This window comes from Thamnophis elegans, chromosome 5 (genome assembly GCF_009769535.1).
Source record: "Thamnophis elegans isolate rThaEle1 chromosome 5, rThaEle1.pri, whole genome shotgun sequence".
NCBI classification, from domain to species: domain Eukaryota; kingdom Metazoa; phylum Chordata; class Lepidosauria; order Squamata; family Colubridae; genus Thamnophis; species Thamnophis elegans.
The window spans coordinates 64,040,247-64,060,795 of record NC_045545.1 but is presented as its reverse complement, the minus strand read 5'-3'; the positions used below and the strand labels follow the sequence as shown (position 1 = coordinate 64,060,795).

Sequence of the window (20,549 nt, the reverse complement as noted above, 5' to 3'; positions counted from 1 at the left end):
CAATGTACATACAAACAACGAAGTGATAAATCATAAATCATAAGATACAAACAACAAAGTAATAAATTGTAAGACACCAATAGGAGAAGATATAGGAAAGATGAGAAGGATAATAGCAATGCAGCCTACTCTATGGGTAAATATCCTTAGGCATAAGACAGTGCTGTGGGAATTAGGTGTTTGGCAGAGGAATGGCATAGGGAAAAAACTGTCTTTGTGTCTGTTATTTTGTATGCAATACCCTATAGAGGTATTGTGAGGGGAGGAGTTGAAATAGTTTATGTCAGGATGTGAGGGATCTGTAGATATTTCCTGAACCCTCTCTCTGGCTCGTGCAGTATATAGGTTCCTAATGGAAGGCAGGCTGGTTGCAGTTGTTTTTTTCTGCAATCCTAACTATCCATTGAGATCTGTATCTGTCCTTTAAAGTTTTTAGTAAAACTTTTAGATTGGAAGGTTTTCTTAGAGGTTTTCACAATGAATCTATTACATTTATAAAACCATACCTTTCCCATTTTGGGATTTCCATCAAGAGAATTCCCTATCTATGAAACAGCAGGGCAGCGACAAAGAAGGATCTCACTGCTTCAAGAGCTGGCTATATCTTTGTTCTTGCTCTGTTCCAAAGGGCAGCAAAAGGTCGGGAGAAGCATTTTATTTACAGTTCTGGAGCTATTGGAAATAGCAAGTTTCCCCAGTCCTTGCTAAGAATAATTGCAGAATGAGGTAGAAATATATTTTACTGTTAGGAGCATAATTACATTTGTATATTTTTAAAATCAGTAATCCAGTATTGTAATCAATCCTTTAAGACAGCAGTGGCAATGTATTTAAACAATGAAAATATAAACATGCAAAGGGTATTTATGAACCAAAGTAAACTGATTATTTAGATATTTTGCTTAGCTTTAAAATATTATTTAATATTTTACTTTGTAATATTGGCTTCCTTTCAGCTCCCTCTCCACGTGCATCCACTCAGCTGCTGCTCTTCTTTATCCATTTACTTGGGCCCATACATACATCCCAGTGGTTCCAGAGACACTTCTCAGCACAGTCTGCTGTCCTACACCATTTATGGTTGGGATCCAAAAGCGTTACCTGGCAGAGGTTCTGGATCAGCCTATGGAAGAGGTACAGACTTGCATGTTTCCAAGGATAGTTGAATGGACCAAACATTTGCTATATCTGTCAGTGTTCCTGAAAACCCCAACTCCAATGAAACTCCAAGACAGGCATTTTCACAAAGCTCCCATTTATTTGAACAGGTATACAGGCACATCTAGGAAAACCCGAATCTGAAAGTTACGGGTTTTCCCTCAGTAAGTCAAAAGTCCAAACCCATCCCATGCACCCATCAGTCTATCCATCCCAACTCAAGACATCACTCCAACTATTCCTCCTCCAGATGCAGGAATACCCTGACCTTGACCGAAAAGAAGAATGCTATTTTATCTAACTACACCCTGTCTACTAAATCCCCTGTCCTGCTTTCCCAGGCACAACAATGTGGCAGCATGGAAGCATCTGGTGTTAATATGGCTTCCAAAGCTGACAATATCTCTCTGACAAACCCCAGGAGAAAGATTGGCTGTAGTGATATTTCTGTATGTTCTTAATATTCCTAATCATCCCTATCAATTACTTAGACAACTACATTTGTTTTAGCCTTAGTCTCTATTAAAACCTACTGTTTACCCAAAGTAGTGTGGTAAGAACCTGTGGTTGTTATTTAGGGCAGCAGTCCCCAACTTTTATGGCTTGGTGGGCTGGGGGGGTGATTGGGGTGGTGAGAGGGAAACTGACCCATGCAACAGGTGGGCTGGTGAGTATGTGTGCTCCGGCCTTTCACTCTAGTGAATCGCCGGCCTGCCATGCATGAGCAGTGGACTAGTGTGAAAAGCCTGCTGCTTGTGCAAATTGAGCTGTGCATGTGTGTGCTGGCTCACCGCTTGTCTGAACTGGACGTGGTCTGGTAATATGTCACAGCCCAGGAGTTGAGAATCCCTGTATTAGGGCACTCTGGGAGGATGATTTAGTTGTTGTCATATAGTTTTTGTGATTTACTGTTGCCACACAGTTTAAACATGGGTGGCCCTACAAATTGTTTAAATACATAATTCTAAGTACTGCTTCCTTTTTAGGTCTTGGTTGTAGATCTGTCCCAAGGAGTATTCTTAAAAATGGTAAGTTCCATCCAAGTCCTATATTGTAACCACTTGTGGAACTTAGATCTGCACTCCTAGGCAATGGTGTAAAATCCATTCTATTCACTTTTTTAGCTCTCCCTCCCTCCCTCCCTCCCTCCCTCCCTCCCTCCCCCTCTCTCTCTCTCCCTCCCTCTCTCTCTCCCTCCCTCCCTCTCTCCCTCCCTCTCTCTCTCCCTCCCTCCCTCTCTCCCTCTTCCTACACACACAGACACACACAGACACACACAGACACACAGACACACAGACACACAGACACACAGACACACACACACAAACCTCTATTTATAATAGCCACTGAAACTACAGGGCAAACTTGCAAAAATACAGCGAGATTACTAGAACTGCTCGAGATAAAATGTCCCCCTTTTAGGAGCTAGTTCTTTTAAAAATACAAAATGGGCAGATTAATTTTGTAGATTTAGTACTAAATTTGGGCACCATTATTTTGGAGCACCCTAGGGTAATTAAAATGAAGCCAGAAGCATATTCAATAGATGAAAATGTCTATAGTTCATGAAAATGTCTATAGTTCAGGGTTGAACTATGAACTTCTTGATGCCATCTGGGCTTGGTTGTTTGTTTGCCGAGATTTCATTATCCAAACAGGTAATATCATCAGTGCTTGAAGATGTTATTAAGTTAGGTAATTATCATCTTCTAGCAGATAATCAAGCTCAGAGAGCACCAAGCCTCCACAAAATTAATGTGGTTTAGTCCTGATTTGTAATCTCTTGATTACAAGAGATTCTTCTTTTCCTTATTACCCATTTCCTATGACATGTTTTATTTTCAGAAAACTCTTTATCCTCACCATCTAAATTCCAACTTGCCTGAATTCTTCTTGATGCTCTGTCAGGATCAAGGGATAACTATCCAGATTGTAGCCTATCTGTAACCCATGCTAAAAATAGCTTTAGTGCATGCGTGCCAAACTTGCCATGTCACGTTGCCGTCACATGACATATCATGGTTTTTCCCTTCACGGAGCTGGGGTGGGTGTGGCCTGCATGTAATGCATCTAGCCCTCAGTCCGCCAGTTTGATACCCCTGCTTTAGTGAGTTAACAGTAAGACCAGTTTCTTCTTGAGTAGGCCTCCAGGTGTTGTAAGGAACTATGGCTCTTTTACCATGCTGCAAGTGCTAATTTGCAACAGTTGGCTACTGATGTAACTTCCCTCTTAAATAATTCTACAGGTTGGAGATGAGGAGGAGATTTTGCCACCCAAGTTGAGAAGTGAAATGTTGCAGTCTTTGCCAACAATGAACAACAACATTCAGAGTAAGTTCATTCTCTGTACCAGCCTTGCCTAGCCTCTGTACCAGCCTAGCCTAGCCTAGGCTGTCTTTCATCATCATTAGATCTCAGATCCCCTAATTCCCCTCTACTATCGCTATTGGTTGGAAACTGTTGGAAGAAACACAACATATTTGAAGGTATCGGGTTGGAGGAAGATGCTTGAAGCATAGAAGACAATGAGTTTTAATAAATGTGTGTGTATGATGAGATTTGTGCTTTGCTAACGTAAAAAATAACTCTTGGAATAAATAGTTCATATGAAGCGGAACATTATATGTGTAACTTGTCTTAAGTATCCTATATCGTTTCACTTAGATGTTCTGCCAAGAATAAGGAGAGGTTTCTGAAGCATGATTAGTCAGCATCTCCTTGGTATAAGACAATTTTTTTTATGTTATCACAAGTGGCTGCAGATTCCTAAATTCAGGAAAATTTTAAAAAATGTGGCACTGAGAAAATGAAAGTGTATTTAGACTAGCTGCATAAAAGAAGTATGTACCTTATTTGTAAATGGATACCTTCTTTATTTCTCTTAAGAAATCTTGCAGAAAATTATAAACTGAAATTACAGACTGTTATTTTTAAAATAACAGCTTCCTAGCTTTATTTAAATCTCGTTATAATCCTAACAAAAATGTTGTCCTTGAATAATTAAAATGTTGGCCTCAATCAGTAGTAGATAATGAACAGATGAAGCTTGTTTTAAGAGTAAATGCAACCAAACAGAAGACCATTTTCATTTTTGTGTTACCCGATTATCTGCTAGTCCATTGCTGTGAAGGAAACATGATTTTCAGTTAGTATCAGGGGTGAAATCCAATAGGTTCCGAAGAACTGGTAGCAGCAATTTTGAGCAGTTTGGAGAACTGGTAGAGGCAATTTTGAGTACTTGGCTCCAGAGTGGGGTGGGAATGGAGGTTTTGCAGTATCCTTCCCCTGCCACGCCCACCAAGCCACACCACACCCACCAAGCAATGCCCACAGAATCAGTAGTGGAAAAAAAATGAATTTTACTACTGGTTAGTATGTAGAATTTGAATACTGGAAACTAAAACATTGTTAACTAAACAGTGCCCTAAAGCACACCTTTGGTTGTGCAGAGAAATTGAAAGATACAACAGTTAGAAAAAGATAGTGTTGTGGTTAAAGTAAATAGACCTATCCATTGGGTTAATTGTTATCACTGAAGAAAAGTAATCACTCAGAGTTTGTTCTGAGATATCTTATTGAAGGTATAGCAGGGCAGTGTTTTTTGCAGTTCCTGCATTGTTGGAGGTCAAAGTCAAAAGTATAGTTATTATTCTAGATTAAAAAAGATAAGGACTGGCACATTACTTTAGATTAATCATCTACATCATGTTCATTTATGCTTGACAGGTGCTTTCTGGGCTACCAGATTCAGATAGAACTAGTCTATCCAGGCCATTTATTTCAAAGTAATGTTGACAGAGCCACCTCTTGCATTACAATAATAGTGATTAGGTGAGCAGTAGTAAAAGCACTTTTTTCTCAGAGACAGAACTGTCTCTATGTATTGAGGAAGACAATCAAAATAGACTTTTCTGCAGAGCATTTAAGGGGTAATGCTGTGAATTTTATTGAGGGTTTAGATAGCATTAGAGTATTGAGTATTAGGGTATGTTGATTTTTTTGTTTGTTTTAGGTGATGGATATTATACGTATACTTGTAAACTTCACAAATTCTATGTGGAATCAGTTGTAGCACTGTAAGCACTATAAATACATATATAATATTTCACTAAAGTAATAAGGTAAATATTTTAGTCTTTCTTTTACTGTACCACTGAAATGTTTCAGGAGAAAAATAATGACATGTTTGATGATATAGCTGATGCTCATTTTATGTTAGATATTATGATTATAGCTTTCTCCATGTGAGAAGATCATGACATATTGAAGGTAGCGATGGAAAGAACCCAGTAGGAGAGTGATAAATTTAACTTAAATAATATCCAGTCTCGGGAATGAGATACATGAGCATTTCATCAGAAGTAATTAAAAACTTAAGGTTGAACTAATAAGCCATTAGTGGGATGCTCAGATTTCTTGCACAGTATATTCCCAATGAAGCAGAAATAACAACGCTATTGAGATAACTGCCATGTAATAATACCATATGGCAATGATTTGTAGATTAGGGTAGGGCATTGCAAGATATAAAAACAATATTGTATATAGTAAAATTTTATGATCTTAGAAAATCAGTTATGAAGTCAACCACATCTAAGAATGATTAGCCGCTTGCTTTCTTTAAAAAAAAATTCCATCATGAACTTTTACTGAAGCAGAATAAAGTATGGCTAGGCTTAGAAAAAAATTGCCATTGGATCTAAAATATATCATCAATGTTCCTGATTTGTATTCTGTCAAGAATACAAATCTGTATTATAATACAAATTTAGAATACAAATATAGGCTGACCTAAAATGGTTTTGCAGATCCTTGGGAAGGTAGAGGCTTGTTCCATGTTCAAAACAAAATATTGACCTCACTTTGTATTCACTCTTTTGAGAAATTTATTTAGTCTTTCAGTTCTCCATCAAAATGTAAGGGTAGATTAGTTGAATTCATTACCCAAATCAATATTTGGAATGACAGGCTTTTATTCGGGTAGTACCATCAGAATAGCTTAGAGATGTTTAAAGTAACTAGAATCTGTTTTGCAACAATTACATTGGTCTATGAAAGATTTAATTTCTGTGTAAGGTATCTTGTGATGGCTGGGAGTAAGATTATTGTCCATAGTAATATGAAACCATAAATGCTTAGTTGCTTTCATAAATTACATCAAGAGGTGCATTATGTGTCAGTAATTCAGAAACTTTGCATTTATCAAGGATGACGCACTATGTAGCAATTGTGCTGAACAGTGCAAGCTTTGTCTAGAGCAAGGGCAAGTAACAAACAAACAAAAAACACATTGTTATCTCATGACATTCTAGACGTGTCATGGTGTAAAATAGCTGATGGCATTTGTTAATTTGGTAGACATAGTTGCTTTCAGTGAATTCAGAAAAGAATTTGTCAGATACGTCAGCTTGGTTGGGTACTATATTACAGATATATTTTCTGGTTATATATTCTACATGATGCTATATGTACAGATATTTCATTTTGCCAGTAGAAAAATAGTATAATTTTAAAAGGTCTTGGAACAATATTAACACAGTCCAGCCAAATTGAATGGGGGACTGGACAATAAATAGTAAGCAATTGAACAATAAATAAATGAATAGTATTTTATAAAACTGTAAGGAACAGATAAGAAAGTTTGTTAAGTTTTAATGGAAGTTTGGAATAGAGTATTGATTGGCCTGGAGTGCTCCCTGGTGAAGTTTTTCATAGGCCACATATTGAGGACAATCCCTTTGACTGCTCATATAACTCTTCAACCTAAGATTCTTTTCTGGTTACAGAAGAGCAGAAAAAATGTTAAGATCATCAGCAAAGTTACTTTAACAGACTTTAAAGCACGAGACTGTGTACTTGTGAAAATAGCAAAAAGTTGTCACCCAACAAAAATAATAAAACCATAACTAGAGCAACAATTGCATTATGTTGAGAATTCAAAACAAAATAAATATTGACAGACGACCTCTGAGAGACAACTATAGAATCTCAGATTTAGGTCAAAGAAATCTTAAATTGGCAAATAGAATTTGAAACTTAGCTGCAGTAGACAATTCGCCATATGGCCTCCAACAGCAGTGGTTTCAACAGTTGGCTCTAGTTCACAATTGCCAGAAGCTGAAAGAAGTGAAAGTTTGGACCAGTTCCAGAACACCAAATTCATAATTGGAAGTAACAATGGTAGGCTAAACATAGGAGTGGATGCCAAATTCAATGTCTTGTTCATTGTTCTGAATTAAGATAGTTGAAAAATATTTAAAGTATATTTTGATCCTATTTTAGTAATATATGTAAATATATAGTTACTGTAGAATAATGTAATGCTAACCTTTCCTTATGTAGAATAATGAAACTGAAAATATGTGGTATGTTTCTGATAAGTTAAGGATGCCTTTCAAAATAAATAGGTTAGGTTAAAAAGTAGGGTGGAAGAGTGTATGTGCAGCTTGCCATACGCTGTTCTATTTCATTTTTGGAGGTTGAAAAGTATTTGATGCATACCAAATGAGCCCTTCCTGTACTGCGTCATGCATACTTTGAAGGGAATTATTTGCATGTATATCACATAAAATTGTTTACATCAAGCAAAGACATTGTGCAGAGAGCTGATTGACAGGTACAGCCTAAAACTGCAGTTGAGCAGAAAGGCCAAATTATATGCCCAATCATGTCACTGTGGAATTCAGTAAACAAATTAACCTGTATTCTGCCTGGTACACCATCTAAAGCAAACTTCACATCCTGACTCACCCACACATTTCTCAGCTATCAGCGGGACAATTGTAGTATTCTCTTGCGTGTTCATAGACAGACCATTAGTAAAAAAATCAACAACTGGAAAAGCCTCCACATTAACAAGCTAAGGAAAAAAAATGAGTCTGACATGAAAACAATACCACCGTTCAGATTTCTGTCAGTGTATTTCATTCCTTTCCAATAAATTTTATTAAAAGGAAACTCTAGGAAACCCTAGTTTTCAGTTTTAGCCAGCTGCCTGGAGGCTGACACTAAATAAAAGGGTGGTGTAAAATGTTCATGCCATTTCCCTGTGTTTTATAGGCCCAAGAACTTTTGGGTAACACAATAAACGAGGCATTCAGTGAAGAAAAATTCAGACATGAAATAGAATGTATTTGTGATATTGGTTTTTCAAATTCATTTTCTAATCACTCAGCTTTATTTCTGAAAACATCTCGAGTCTAATCCATCCAGGACAAGTGACTTGTAACCTATAGTATAGAATACAACTCTTCTGCTGCATATATGCCATTTACTTGGTGACATTAAGACAAGGAGAATGATAAAGATATCACCGATTTACCCTACGTAAAGTGTACAATTCATAGAGATTAAATCATGAGAATAGCTTTTTGTTTAATAAATATTAGCTACAAGAACTACATGATGATGATTTGATTTGTAGTTTAAAATTAAGCCTTGGTTATAGAATCAATATCTCATGATGTTTTCAGGAAGATTTGTTGCAATATCTTTCTTGAAATATCATGGCAGAAAGTCTGAATTTGTAGAGTTTCATGTTAATAAAATTGGAAGGCTTTTAATTTTTTAAAGATAAAGTTTTTTCTACATTATAAGCAAAATAGCAAAATCTTTTGCAGCCATGTGCTTATTCATATTAGTATTTTAGTAGCTTTTTAATCTGAGAATGACCTGTTCCCTATCTCCTAGCAGATCTTCCAATACCTATCACCACTATAATGCTTTGGCCTGCCTCTATTCCCTCAATGGCAGCCCCATTCCAAAATCCAGGCCCTTCAATCCTTACGACCAGGAACATTCCATTATTCCCAGTAGCTATCCTGGCACTCGGAGGCACTTTAGCATCACTAGATTGTTATTAATGAATGGATGTAATGTGCTGATTGAAATTTTAAGACTGTATATCTGATTGAAAAGGAAAGGGCGACTAGTTTCACAATTCTGGAAGCATCTCAAATGTTCATTTGAGGCACTGTACACAATTTGATGGAACCTATATGAGGGCATTCTAAATTGGCTTCCATATGATAGCTGTTCCAGTCAATGTGATTTGTAGAATTTTCTGAGGTAGCATTTCAAGTTTTAAGATAGGGAAAATATTTATGTTGACATGCTCTCTCTCTCCTCTTCTTTTTCAAGCATCTGAGGAATTCAATACACATGTTTCGGACACCTTTATAAAATTCTTTGTGAGGATGATTGGTCACTATCCAGCATATATCAAATGGAGCAGAAATGGCACAGGCAGCTTTCAAGAACAATCATTTTGCAAGGCTATCACCTCCAAGACCAACCGCAGATTTGTGAAAAAATTTGTTAAGACTCAAATGTTCTCATTATTTATTCAAGAAGCAGAAAAAAGCAAGAAGTGCATAGAAGGTAAATTCCTAGGCCCTAGTGGCCATGTCTTTTTTTCCTTGATATTAACATTCTGATCACAAAGAGATGATTCATCAGTTAACAGAAACTTCTCACAGAATAGACCAGTGGTTCTCAACCTGTGGGTTGCAACCCCTTTGGGGGTCAAATGACCTTTTCACAGGGGTCACTAAGACCAATGGAACTCTAAACTTTAGACTCCCCCTCGCGTTCCTCGAAATCCCCCACGGATGGGCTCCAGAGTCATCGCCGGCGCAGAGGGTTGCCATGGCTCCACGCCGTGGAAAACATAGGTGCGTACGCACACCCCATACAATTACAGCCTTGGAGACTTTGTAATGGCGGGAACTTGTTCTCACTCGCTGGGGCTTCTGCAGAAGCTGTCCTCCAAAGCTCTCCGAAGCCCTCCGAGGGTACTGCCAGGTACTTTTAAGAGTGAGTGATTAAGTGAGTGAGTGAGACAGACAGCCCAGGTGTGGGTTGCTCCCTCTTCTCTGATTTGAATGCGAGCGGGCAGTATAGTGGCCCGTCTTCTTTGCTAGTTCGGGTGGGTGGAGAAAGGAGACATGCAATCGTCGAGGGCGAAGGTGCTCCTTTTCACAAGTCTCCTTTCTTTCTCTGAGGTGCTCCGAGGTGCTCTACATGGGGCAGCTCTTGAAAAGTATTCGGCGACTTCAGCTTGTCCAGAATGCAGCCGCGCGAGCGATTGTGGGTGCACCTCGGTTCACCCACGTAACACCTATCCTCTGCGAGCTGCACTGGCTGTCTATTGGTCTCCGGATACGCTTCAAGGCGCTAGTCGTCACTTATAAAGCCCTTCATGGTATTGGACCTGGGTACTTGAGAGACCGCCTACTGCCAATTACCTCCACTAGACCAATTAGATCCCACAGACTAGGCCTCCTCCGAATTCCATCCGCCGGCCAGTGTTGACTGGCGACTACCCGGAGGAGAGCCTTCTCTGTGGCTGCTCCGACCCTCTGGAACGAACTCCCCGTGGAGATTCGTACCCTCACCACCCTCCAGGCCTTCCGCATAGCCCTTAAAACCTGGCTGTTCCGACAGGCCTGGGGCTAAAGATTCGCTGCCCCTATCTCGAATGGTATGATTGTTGTGCTTTTTAACTATGTATTGTTTTGTGTTCTTGTTAAACTGTTTGTATCCCCCCTTCCCTTTTTGAGTTGTGAGCCGCCCTGAGTCCCCTTAGGGAAAAGGGCAGCATACAAATGAAATAAAACTCTAAAAACTCTAAACTCTCTGCCTGCCCGAATGAGTGAAGAAGGTGCTGGCCCCAAACCACCTGCTTACCCGCATTCAAACCAGCCCACACCCTCCTGTCTTTCGGCATGGGCTCTCTGGAGGGGAAGGGAGGCTCTTTCCAAAGACTGGCTTCTTTCCTTCCCTCCTGTGGCTGGAAAACAGACATTTTCACAGCTGTGGCAGAAACACAATCCCGGGCAGTCAGTTATGGCTCTCTCTTCCCCAAGCATGTCCCGTTGCTGTTGGAGCGCTTTTGCTGAATCCGGCGTGGCGGCGATGGCAAGAAGCGGATGCCAGCGAAGCTCTCAGCGATGGCAAGAGTCCCACCACACCGGATTCAGCAAAAGCGGCTCCAGCAACAACAGGACCAATAGGGGGTGGGAAATCCATGCAGAGGGAGGAAAACGCATGCATTCCCCACCCCCTCCATTGGAAACAAGGCAACTGTCAAGAGAGAAGAGGGCAGCGCACACCATGTGGGCTTGTGCAGCAGCCGAAGAACAGGAGGCGAGTGACCACAGTGTGTGTGTGTGTGTGAGAGAGAGACAGACAGACAGACAGAGAGAAGCACAGAGAGAGAGGGAGGAGAGAGACAAAGAGCCACACACACACAGAGACACACAGAGAGAGAGAGATAGAGAGAGAGAGTGAGGGAGGGAGGAAGAATTGGTGGCTGTTTTGGTTTTTCTTTCCTTTTTTCTTTTTAAAAGAAAGGCACTCTTTTCACTTAGAGCCGGGAGCCTGCTCTTAGATTTCCCAGACAAAATTTCATTTATTTGTAATTAGAAATAAATATTTCACAATATATAATTACATATTTTTGTAATTAATCACTATGCTTTAATTATGTTCAATTTATAACAATAAAAATACATCCTACATATCAGATATTTACATTACAATTCATAACAGCAGCAAAATTACAGTTATAGAGTAGCAACAAAAATAATTTTATGGTTGGGGGTCACCAACATTAGGAACTGTATTAAAGGGTTGCGGCATTAGGAAGATTGAGAACCACTGGAATAGATTGAGAATAGCAGTCATGCCCTAATCCAACTTCTAAAGGTAAATAGATCGTTAGGTTTTTTTGTTTTTGCTGAGGATATACTGTAATCTTCCACCATATGCTACCCTGACATCATTTGAGATGCTGCTTTGAATGCTTCAGGTGTACAGGAAGATGTAGCAAATGGCAAAGGTTTGATATGTGAGCAAAACTAAATATGCCAAGTGTGGGAGGAGGAGATCCCTTCCACCTCCTCCCCGCTATGTTTTGTAGACTTATTCCTATCTTATTGTTCTTACTGCAGGGACTCACATGGCCATTGCTTCCTAATTGTTATAGAAGTCATATTTTTTATCAAATGAATATTGACCCAAAGTCGTGTGTGGAGATTATTGTAAGGGATGTTTACATGTTCCAGACATAATAACTAATTCACCTTTTGTTTTAACTGCAGCATATTTTCAGCAGAAATTAAATGAATATCAAGAAGAAAAGAAGAACAGGAGACTCTCCTGAATCTTTGCTTTCATAAGAGAAGTTTGGAGATAGGCAGGCCTGCAACTGATCATCTACCTGGATTAGGTCCATAGGTGAAAGATACCGTTGTTAGCTGTCCTGATAGTACCTGTGCTTTCTATGTGAACCATGAAAAGCCATGGGGAGCCTTGGGTACTGTTTTCTACATTTTATTTTTTCTTGTGGCTGGCATTACACGCTGTTCTTTACGTGCCTGAAATTTTGTAGTCCAACTGACAATCAAAGCTGCAGTTCCAGAGAAAGAATATAGCAGCATAAAAACTATTATCAAACAATCCTATTTTAATAATCGGATTCTACATTTTTTGGAAATTTTGCCAGATGCAGTAAATAACGCATAAGGCAGAGAATGTAATGGAAATAGTGAGACAATTACATTCTTTGGAAACATTTTTATTCTCATGAAACTGGTTTCCAGGCCAAAAATCTTATATTGAATGTTGTAATTGATGGGATTATAAAATGTATGTTAGATTTCTATATACATTCTATAGTTTGCTATGTTTTAAGCAGGAATGCTTGTCCCGTTATCATGAAATTTTCCCAATTAAAAATTTTACAGGAGGGAAGTAGAACCCTAATATTGGATTAAAGAATGACTTGAAGAACATAGGAATAAAGAAACATAAAAGCAAATACATTCCTAGTGACCATGCCAGCTTTGTAAAGGAAGTTGTCCACCCCATTCCACCACTATAAAACATCAATGAATTGGGAGACACACATTCTTGCACTGAACGTTGGGGATTCAGGAGAACAAGCAAATCTGAGGATGCTATCTTTGAGGGACTGTTGCTGTTCCTAGCATTGTAAGAGGTATTGTGGTGTCACAGTTATAACAAGTAACTGCTAGTGAAAAGTTAATCATACATATTTGTTCCTATTTACAATGAAATTCTTAGGGGCTTAAATCTTGGTGAAGTTCCTGTGCTAATTTGGAAAATACTAATCAAAGCTGTAATTTAGCTAGAAAAAAATCAACAGTTTCCTACATCCAGTGTTCATTTTTTGAGACTTCAACAATCTGATGGTTAGCTAGATTAGCTACAGATGATAAGAACTGAAATCTAACACAGTTGAATGGTGTTAGGTTGCCTTAGTTTACCTTAAGTTCTTCTTTATATATTACAAATACTAGTATGGACACTGAGTAGTATGGTTCCAATATAAGAATATAAATCTGATATGTAGGAGTTATGTCAGGAGCTGTAGACATTTGAGTAAAACAAATGTGGTATATAGAAAGTCGAATGTCATGTCAAATTTAACAAAATGTACTTTTTAGGAAGTTTTTAATACGTTAATTTAATGAGAGAGTACAAGTCAAGTCCTCTGACAGGACAAGCTATCAAGCTTATATAAAGTTACAGGAAAATTAGCTCAATATGCTATTGCAATGTCTTTTATAAAATGCTCAGGTTCTTTAGCTAATGAACTATGTTAGAGCTTCCAAGGAGGACAATGCTCTATTCACAATTATATAAGAAATTATATCCAAATTCTTTTATAGGCAGGAGAAAAACTGTGCGATCTGCAAAGGACAATTTAAAGTACAACTCAGAGGGGGACGTTCTCTTCACCCAAATATTTTTTTAAGATTAAAAAAAAAAACAAGCTGTGAAAAAAACCATAATTATCTAATCATATCTCTTTGTCGCCACAAACATGCCATTAAAATGACTGCACAGAACAGTATAATCACTCTTTCCCACTGCATTGATAGAGGACGAATTATTAAATAGGAAAGCATATTATATTGACAGTCCCAGACTTTAAATCTTGGGGTCTCACCATCTTTCCAATACAATATTGAAGCATAATCTTTTGGCTGGCTGTCCTTTCCATGCTTATTAAATCCATAAATCCAGAGTGATTCAAAGTTTTTGTATATAATTCAGAGTCATATTTACATCTTTAAACACTGTGATCTTTGTAATATTTTGTAATATTTATTAATTCACTTAAGGATAGTAAATGAAAACAAAGCAGTGGTGGACATCTTATCATATAAATAAATTTTTCCTCAGGCCAACTGTTTTAATCCCTTCTCTTTGTTGTACACTAAAGCACACGTAGTGCTTGTTGAATTAGTCTGATCCTAAGATGAGAAATAGACAATATTTTTGACACTCAACTATTGCTTTGTTAATATGTGATACTCCAATTCTTCGTTACAGGGTTTTTAAAAAATATGCTATCCAGCTTTATTATACAGTATTCTTAACTGTTAAAGAATATGATTGACTTGGAATTATTTGAAACACATCCCAGTACTGACAATAACTTACAAATTTAGATGTTGCTAATGTCTCATGTCAAAATTCCAAGATTTAATTGAATACACAATAAAATCTCAATTCAAAAGACTATTTGGGAGATGAATCTATTATTCCTAAATGTTTGTTAAATCTGAATTTGTAACCTGCTTCAATTTATGTCATTTTATTTCATTTGAATAATGATCTGATTATACCATTGGCATGATTACATCATTACACAAAAGATGCATATGATGTAAACAATGTAAACATATGTAAATCATCCAGACTACTTAATCAGATGAAGTGCAGATATGGTGATATTTTAAAAGTTTTACTGTACTGCTGTTTGCAAATTTAGACAATTCTAATTTCTCTTGGAACAACTCAATGTTTTCAAAACTTAATTGGAGTTTTTAACTGTCCTTTGAATTATTTTAAATATCTGGGAATAGTTATTCAAAGGAAACATTCAGTTATGGGTGCAATATATCCATTTTTTTAGTTTCAATTACAAATGAACCGAAATAAATTGTTAATAATCTTATTCATATTTATATTTCCTTATTTTGTGTCTTTACATTTTGTTGACTATTTCTTACGCCTTTTCTGCATGCTACATAGTGCTTCTTATCCTAAAATGGATGTAAATGTACCTATATTATTAGGGTATAATAAAGATTTGTGTTCATTTCTAGCTGTTACTGTACGTTGAAATATTCTTGGTTTGTTTAATAAAATAAGTTAATGATTCAACATCAAATTTAAAAACGAGGTAAAGTGCATCCATGAGACATCCTGATACACGATCTTCAGAAGAAAGATTGTGAAGATCAACAATAGATTTTTTTTTGGGGGGGGGGGAGGGATATTCCACTAGGTCACATGAATGGATGGAAAGAAATAAAGGGAATACATTACAGATTATTGGACATTAAGAAAACCAATGAATGAGTGTAAAAGATTATAGCTGGCTAATATAAAAGAAAAGAGGACTGTTTCAAATACGGTATATGGTTTAGATAAGTCTACTCATACAAACAAATTGCAAAAAATAGCCACCTAAAAATTATCATGGAATACAAGAAAGAATTAAATTGCCCCAGAAGTGTATGCAGACGTATACTATTGAGGGCAAAACCACCGCTAATTTAATTCAATTCATTTTTTGTGAATACATATCAAGAATGTCAGCAATTTAGTATCAAATGCTTGGCAACCTTTTTTTAAAACTAGACTCTATAAATTGAAAAATCTGAGAAACAGTGTGTATAACCTATATGCTAGTCACTGTCAATATTTTTGCATCAATGTTTGTTGGCTTGTCCAAGATAGCAAGTGTTTAAAGAGCCTTCAAAATCTTTTAAACTTGAGAGTATGGCTAGAGAAATGTTATGTAGAAAGGTATCATTATAAACTTCCAGTAATATTGGAGCATGAAACTTGGTATTTGTTATCTGGTATCTGGTATACATTATTTTTCAGAGATATAATTTTTACTAATTTCTTCCTTGGTTACATTTGACTCAATGTTACATAATAGAGAGTAAAAACAAGTTGTTTTCTTGAGTCAGACACTTCATATACTTCATTCTAGCTATGGCAGAGGTGGTATTCAGCAGGATCTGACCAGTTCTGGAGAACCGGTAGCGGACATTTTGAGTAGTTCGGAGAACCAGTAAATATCACCTCTGACTAGCCCCACTCCCATCTATTCTCTGCCTCCCAGCTGATCTGGAGGAAATGGAGATTTTGTAGTATCCTCCTGCCACACCCACCAAGCCACGTCATACCCAACAAGCCATGCCCACAGAACCAGTAGTAAATTTTTTTGGATCCCACCACTGAGCCATGCCTAATAAAAATACTACACTGTTGCAATTATTTCAGTAGAAAATAAAATAAAATATAAATATGTTCTCAAGATGAAAAATCTCTTCCTCTTGGGATTTGGTGCTCATTTTGAATTGTTTCTTCCCACTAAGACAAGTGTTCTCTTTTGAAGATAGCAGACAGCATAAGGGCAGGAAGTAACCCCAGATCAAATACTTACGAATATGTAGGATAGTGTATCATCTATTACTTATGAATATATATGCCTGCATCATTGTTTCCCTTTCCTGAAATGTATAATTATCAGTGCATCACTTTTGCTTGCAGGGTGACTTTTATTTTGGTGGGGTCCCATAGTGTATGTACTATTTATGTAAGAAACACTGCAATGATCCTTATTTGCTTTGGGTCTGGGGTTTTGATTACTTACTGCTAATATAGTTCAACTGCACAAATATACTTTTAACAGTTCAAATTAATATTTTGCTGATTGATCAAAACATAAGAGCACAAGGATTATTATAGTTATGAGAATTTTCATTTATTAAACAGAAATATTTTGCATAAATTTTATACAAAAAGTAACTGCAAATTTTGTATAGACTTTCCACTGAAAAAAACCTGAAAATTTATTTTAAAGTGTTTATTTTAAAAAATAAATTGACAGATAACACACTATACTGCATGCTGACAATCATCCCACATTTTAGGGGACTAGGGTTAGAATTTTTTAAAGACAAAAGATGTAATTTATCAAGCACAGTGGCTGTGTACAATGTGCAATGACAAAATGATCAGCCACAGTGGATTGCTTCCAAAGATAGCATTTCAAGATGCTAGCTTCCAGAGACAATGCAAATAACATGAAGTATCTGTTTTCTTAAAAACTAACCACAGTTATCAGCAACTGGTGATGAATCTAGGCTCAAGTCCAAAGTATTCCAGCCACCAAAGGTAGTGAGATGCCAGAGTTTCTCAAGGCAATTAATAATTATACTTTTGGGACAGTATTAAATGAGCACTTTAAAGGATAATTAAATTAAAAGCAAATAGGCTTATAGCTTGTAAATACACTGTATTAGAAATTCCTGTTGTTGGGAATCCATTTATCTGAGGTCAAGGTACCGGTAATTACAATGACAAAGCCTTATTCTCTGCATGCTTCTCTAGGTAACACACCCATGGACCTGGTAATATAGACATTTGGAGAATACTTGGGATTCTCCTTTTGTTGGAGGACTGTCTAACTAGGGAGTGTCATCAGTAACAAAATTAGTTATACAACATTATTATAAATTAGATTTGTTCCTATCTGCTGCAGTTTCTGTAGGCTCCTCAATAGAACCGCATTCTCTCTTGTAGAAAACAGCTACTAGTTATTGCAATAACCTAGTGATGATTTGAATACGTACTGTAGGTCTTGATCTTAAAGACACTGATGTGAAGATGGGAAGCAATTTGATTGCAGACACTGACACAGTATCGGAGTAAATCAAAAAGAGAAAAAATCTGAAAGGACAATGTAAGAACGTGTGAGATTTGGACATAAAAACTTACGCACATTTATACTTTTGTGTTTTGAACCCATCATTTTAAACATGAGGATACTCTCTTCAATAAGATTTTATCTTGTTCTGACCAAAAAAACATTTTTTACCTGCATTTTAAAGCAGAAGTTGGAGCTGGGAAAGATCCAGTCCCCCAGCAGCCTAAGCTAGAAGACAGGGCAGGCATGTTCCTAAAGGTTGTACTACCATGATGTCATTTCATGCAAAATAAAATAACGTCTCACTTGGTAGGAGTGAGCCAGTTTAGTTTGCCCTTTTGCAATTGAAATGCTTGCGAGATGACGCTGCCCAATCTCACCTGCCTTATATTTTCCTAAAAGGAGAAAGTCCCCAACATTCTTGCTCCAAATCAACTGTGGAGATCTTAGGGTTTATGACTTGACTTTCTCTACTGGAGATATGGGATTCTTTAATATTCTAGGCTAGAGGATTCCATCATCAATACAAAAACACCAACCTTTTCTTAACCATGGGCACGGGTCTATGAAAGCTGCATAGTTTCACAAGACAGAACCGCAAGCCTATGTTGAAATCCCTTATCATTCAAATGAATAAATCTTTCGTGATATGGTTATAACATGGATAAAATATGGCAACTATTGTCCTGAGCACTTTGGAGAAAGGCTAAGTTAACTATGCAGTAAGTGAAATGTGTGACATGAAAACTCAAATAGTATCAGTGATTGAAATATCAGTAATTTTTAACACTTTAATATCAATTACATAATATTGTCAGAGATGGTATAGGGTTTGGGCGGGGGTTGGACTAGACGACCTACAAGGTCTCTTCCAACTCTGTAAATCAACATGATCTTAAAGAATAAAAAATGAATTTAAAAAATCATTAAAAACTAAAACAAGGAAAGAGCATTTTAAAAACCTAATAGATAACATGTCTAAAATTAATTATATTTTCTTCAAATGACAATATTTTATTGAGGATTTGAAGGGAACTGCAAAATGTTATATTTCTTTAGAAAAACTGGCTTACTTTTAAAAAGATGAACATTATGGATTATTGTTCCAATGCACATAGCCAAAGGGGAACGATTGATACCTGGTCTATGATACTTAGCTGTGATTTCTCAGTATAACTTTCTCAGACTCTAAGTTCAGAAGACTATAAATAACATGTTTCTATTGTAAAAATTCTCCTTTCTCAAGCTACAGATGACATTACTTTATCTAAAGTAATCTAAGTGCAATCTAAAACATTATGTTACTTGTCGTTTTCTGCTGAGGGTGAGTATCTGTAGGCATGCTCCAGAGATGTGGAAAATTATACTGGTTTGTTTCTGGGTGTGATTCAAGGTTATGAATGCTTCTTTAAAGCTCTACATGTCAAAAGACCCCGGTATTAGAGGGTTTGGCTGTCTCCCTAACATCTGCAGGGTTGCTGCATTCTGGTTTCCTTCAATTTAACAATGTCACCTCAGTACTACAGAAGCATGGCTTCTCTATAGCACTACCTGCCTTTAAGAATACAGTTGCCCTTAAGATCCAGATGGCTTCCACCTTGCTGTTGTTTAGAAGAATCATGAAGACCTGGTTTTCACTTCACTTTATTGAGCTTGCCATCATTTATCTTTATTTTTTATATATTATTGATTTTATTATATTTTTTTGTTGCTGTTGTGAGCTGTCCAGAGTTGTTGAGAATGGGTGGCATGCAAATTTATAAATAATATAGTAATAATTATGAATCCAGCATTGTCACTAGAAAATCAAGGATGTATACATGTATCTTAAAAATGAACTTGCCACTTACCAAGGCAATCCATAGTACAATGTATTCGTCAATAAAGCTATTAAAATATTGATCCAAGAACAAAAGTGCTGGACCTATGAATGCTGTGTCGTGAAGGTGCATCTCGCTTTTGGTCATATGAGCAACCTACAGAGAAAAAACAAGCATTTGTTATTTATAATCAGAATGAATAATGTCTATGGTGGAAGGAACTACATATAGTACATTTAATAAATGTTTCTCTTTAAGGACTAATCCAGTCATAAAATAAACCCTGTTGAAGTATCACCACATACACTAATAATTGTGGACTGGGAGAAAAAAAAGAATAAACCTGTAATAATACAGCATTTCATAGAAAATGAGTTAAAAGCACAAAGAAATACTTACCACTAGTTTGTTAGTTATCTTAGCAGAAACAAATCCAAAAGTCAGTATATAGAGGCAAGGATGTTTTTCAAAAAGTTCCACAGCAGATTTCTTGTAGATCATGGCAGCTAATGTAATGACAGTTCCAATATGAAGAAATGGTGAAAGGACACTTGTTCCCTACATAGGAAAGAGATTTAATATTAATTTACAATGCTGGGCATATAACATAAATGCAAATGCAGCATTCCAGAGCACACCTTGGTCAAAAATACATACATACATACATACATACATACATACATACATACATACATACATACATACATACATACCTTTTAATTATAACTAAATCCCATTGAAACTTTTTCAAAGTCAGTGGGGAACTAATAAGAACCATATGACCTACAATATTTAGTTAAGATGCAAGA

General features: G+C 36.9%; 2 protein-coding genes across 4 annotated transcripts in view; one reads left to right on the top strand and one right to left on the bottom strand.

The window, feature by feature from the left end:
- DENND2D (DENN domain containing 2D) overlaps positions 1-15,148 on the top strand; it is a 39,330-nt gene extending 24,182 nt beyond the window's left edge. The window contains exons 8-12 of the mRNA XM_032217985.1: positions 957-1,134; positions 2,145-2,186; positions 3,405-3,489; positions 9,298-9,537; positions 12,261-15,148. Coding sequence (XP_032073876.1) covers positions 957-1,134; positions 2,145-2,186; positions 3,405-3,489; positions 9,298-9,537; positions 12,261-12,322 — 607 coding nt within the window. The 3' untranslated portion in view covers positions 12,323-15,148. The remainder of the gene's footprint in view (positions 1-956; positions 1,135-2,144; positions 2,187-3,404; positions 3,490-9,297; positions 9,538-12,260) is intronic.
- The window catches only part of CEPT1 (choline/ethanolamine phosphotransferase 1), a 45,822-nt gene continuing 26,281 nt past the window's right edge, over positions 1,009-20,549 (bottom strand). Inside the window, exons 7-10 of one of the 3 annotated variants that reach the window (XM_032217987.1) lie at positions 20,140-20,298; positions 19,771-19,896; positions 17,847-17,943; positions 1,009-1,123 (exon numbers count right to left, since the gene is read on the bottom strand). In XM_032217987.1, coding sequence (XP_032073878.1) covers positions 1,119-1,123; positions 17,847-17,943; positions 19,771-19,896; positions 20,140-20,298 — 387 coding nt within the window. In that variant the 3' untranslated portion in view covers positions 1,009-1,118. Of the gene's footprint in view, positions 1,124-16,970; positions 17,944-19,770; positions 19,897-20,139; positions 20,299-20,549 lie in introns of those variants that run through there. The other 2 variants (XM_032217988.1, XM_032217986.1) reach the window with 2 other exon arrangements.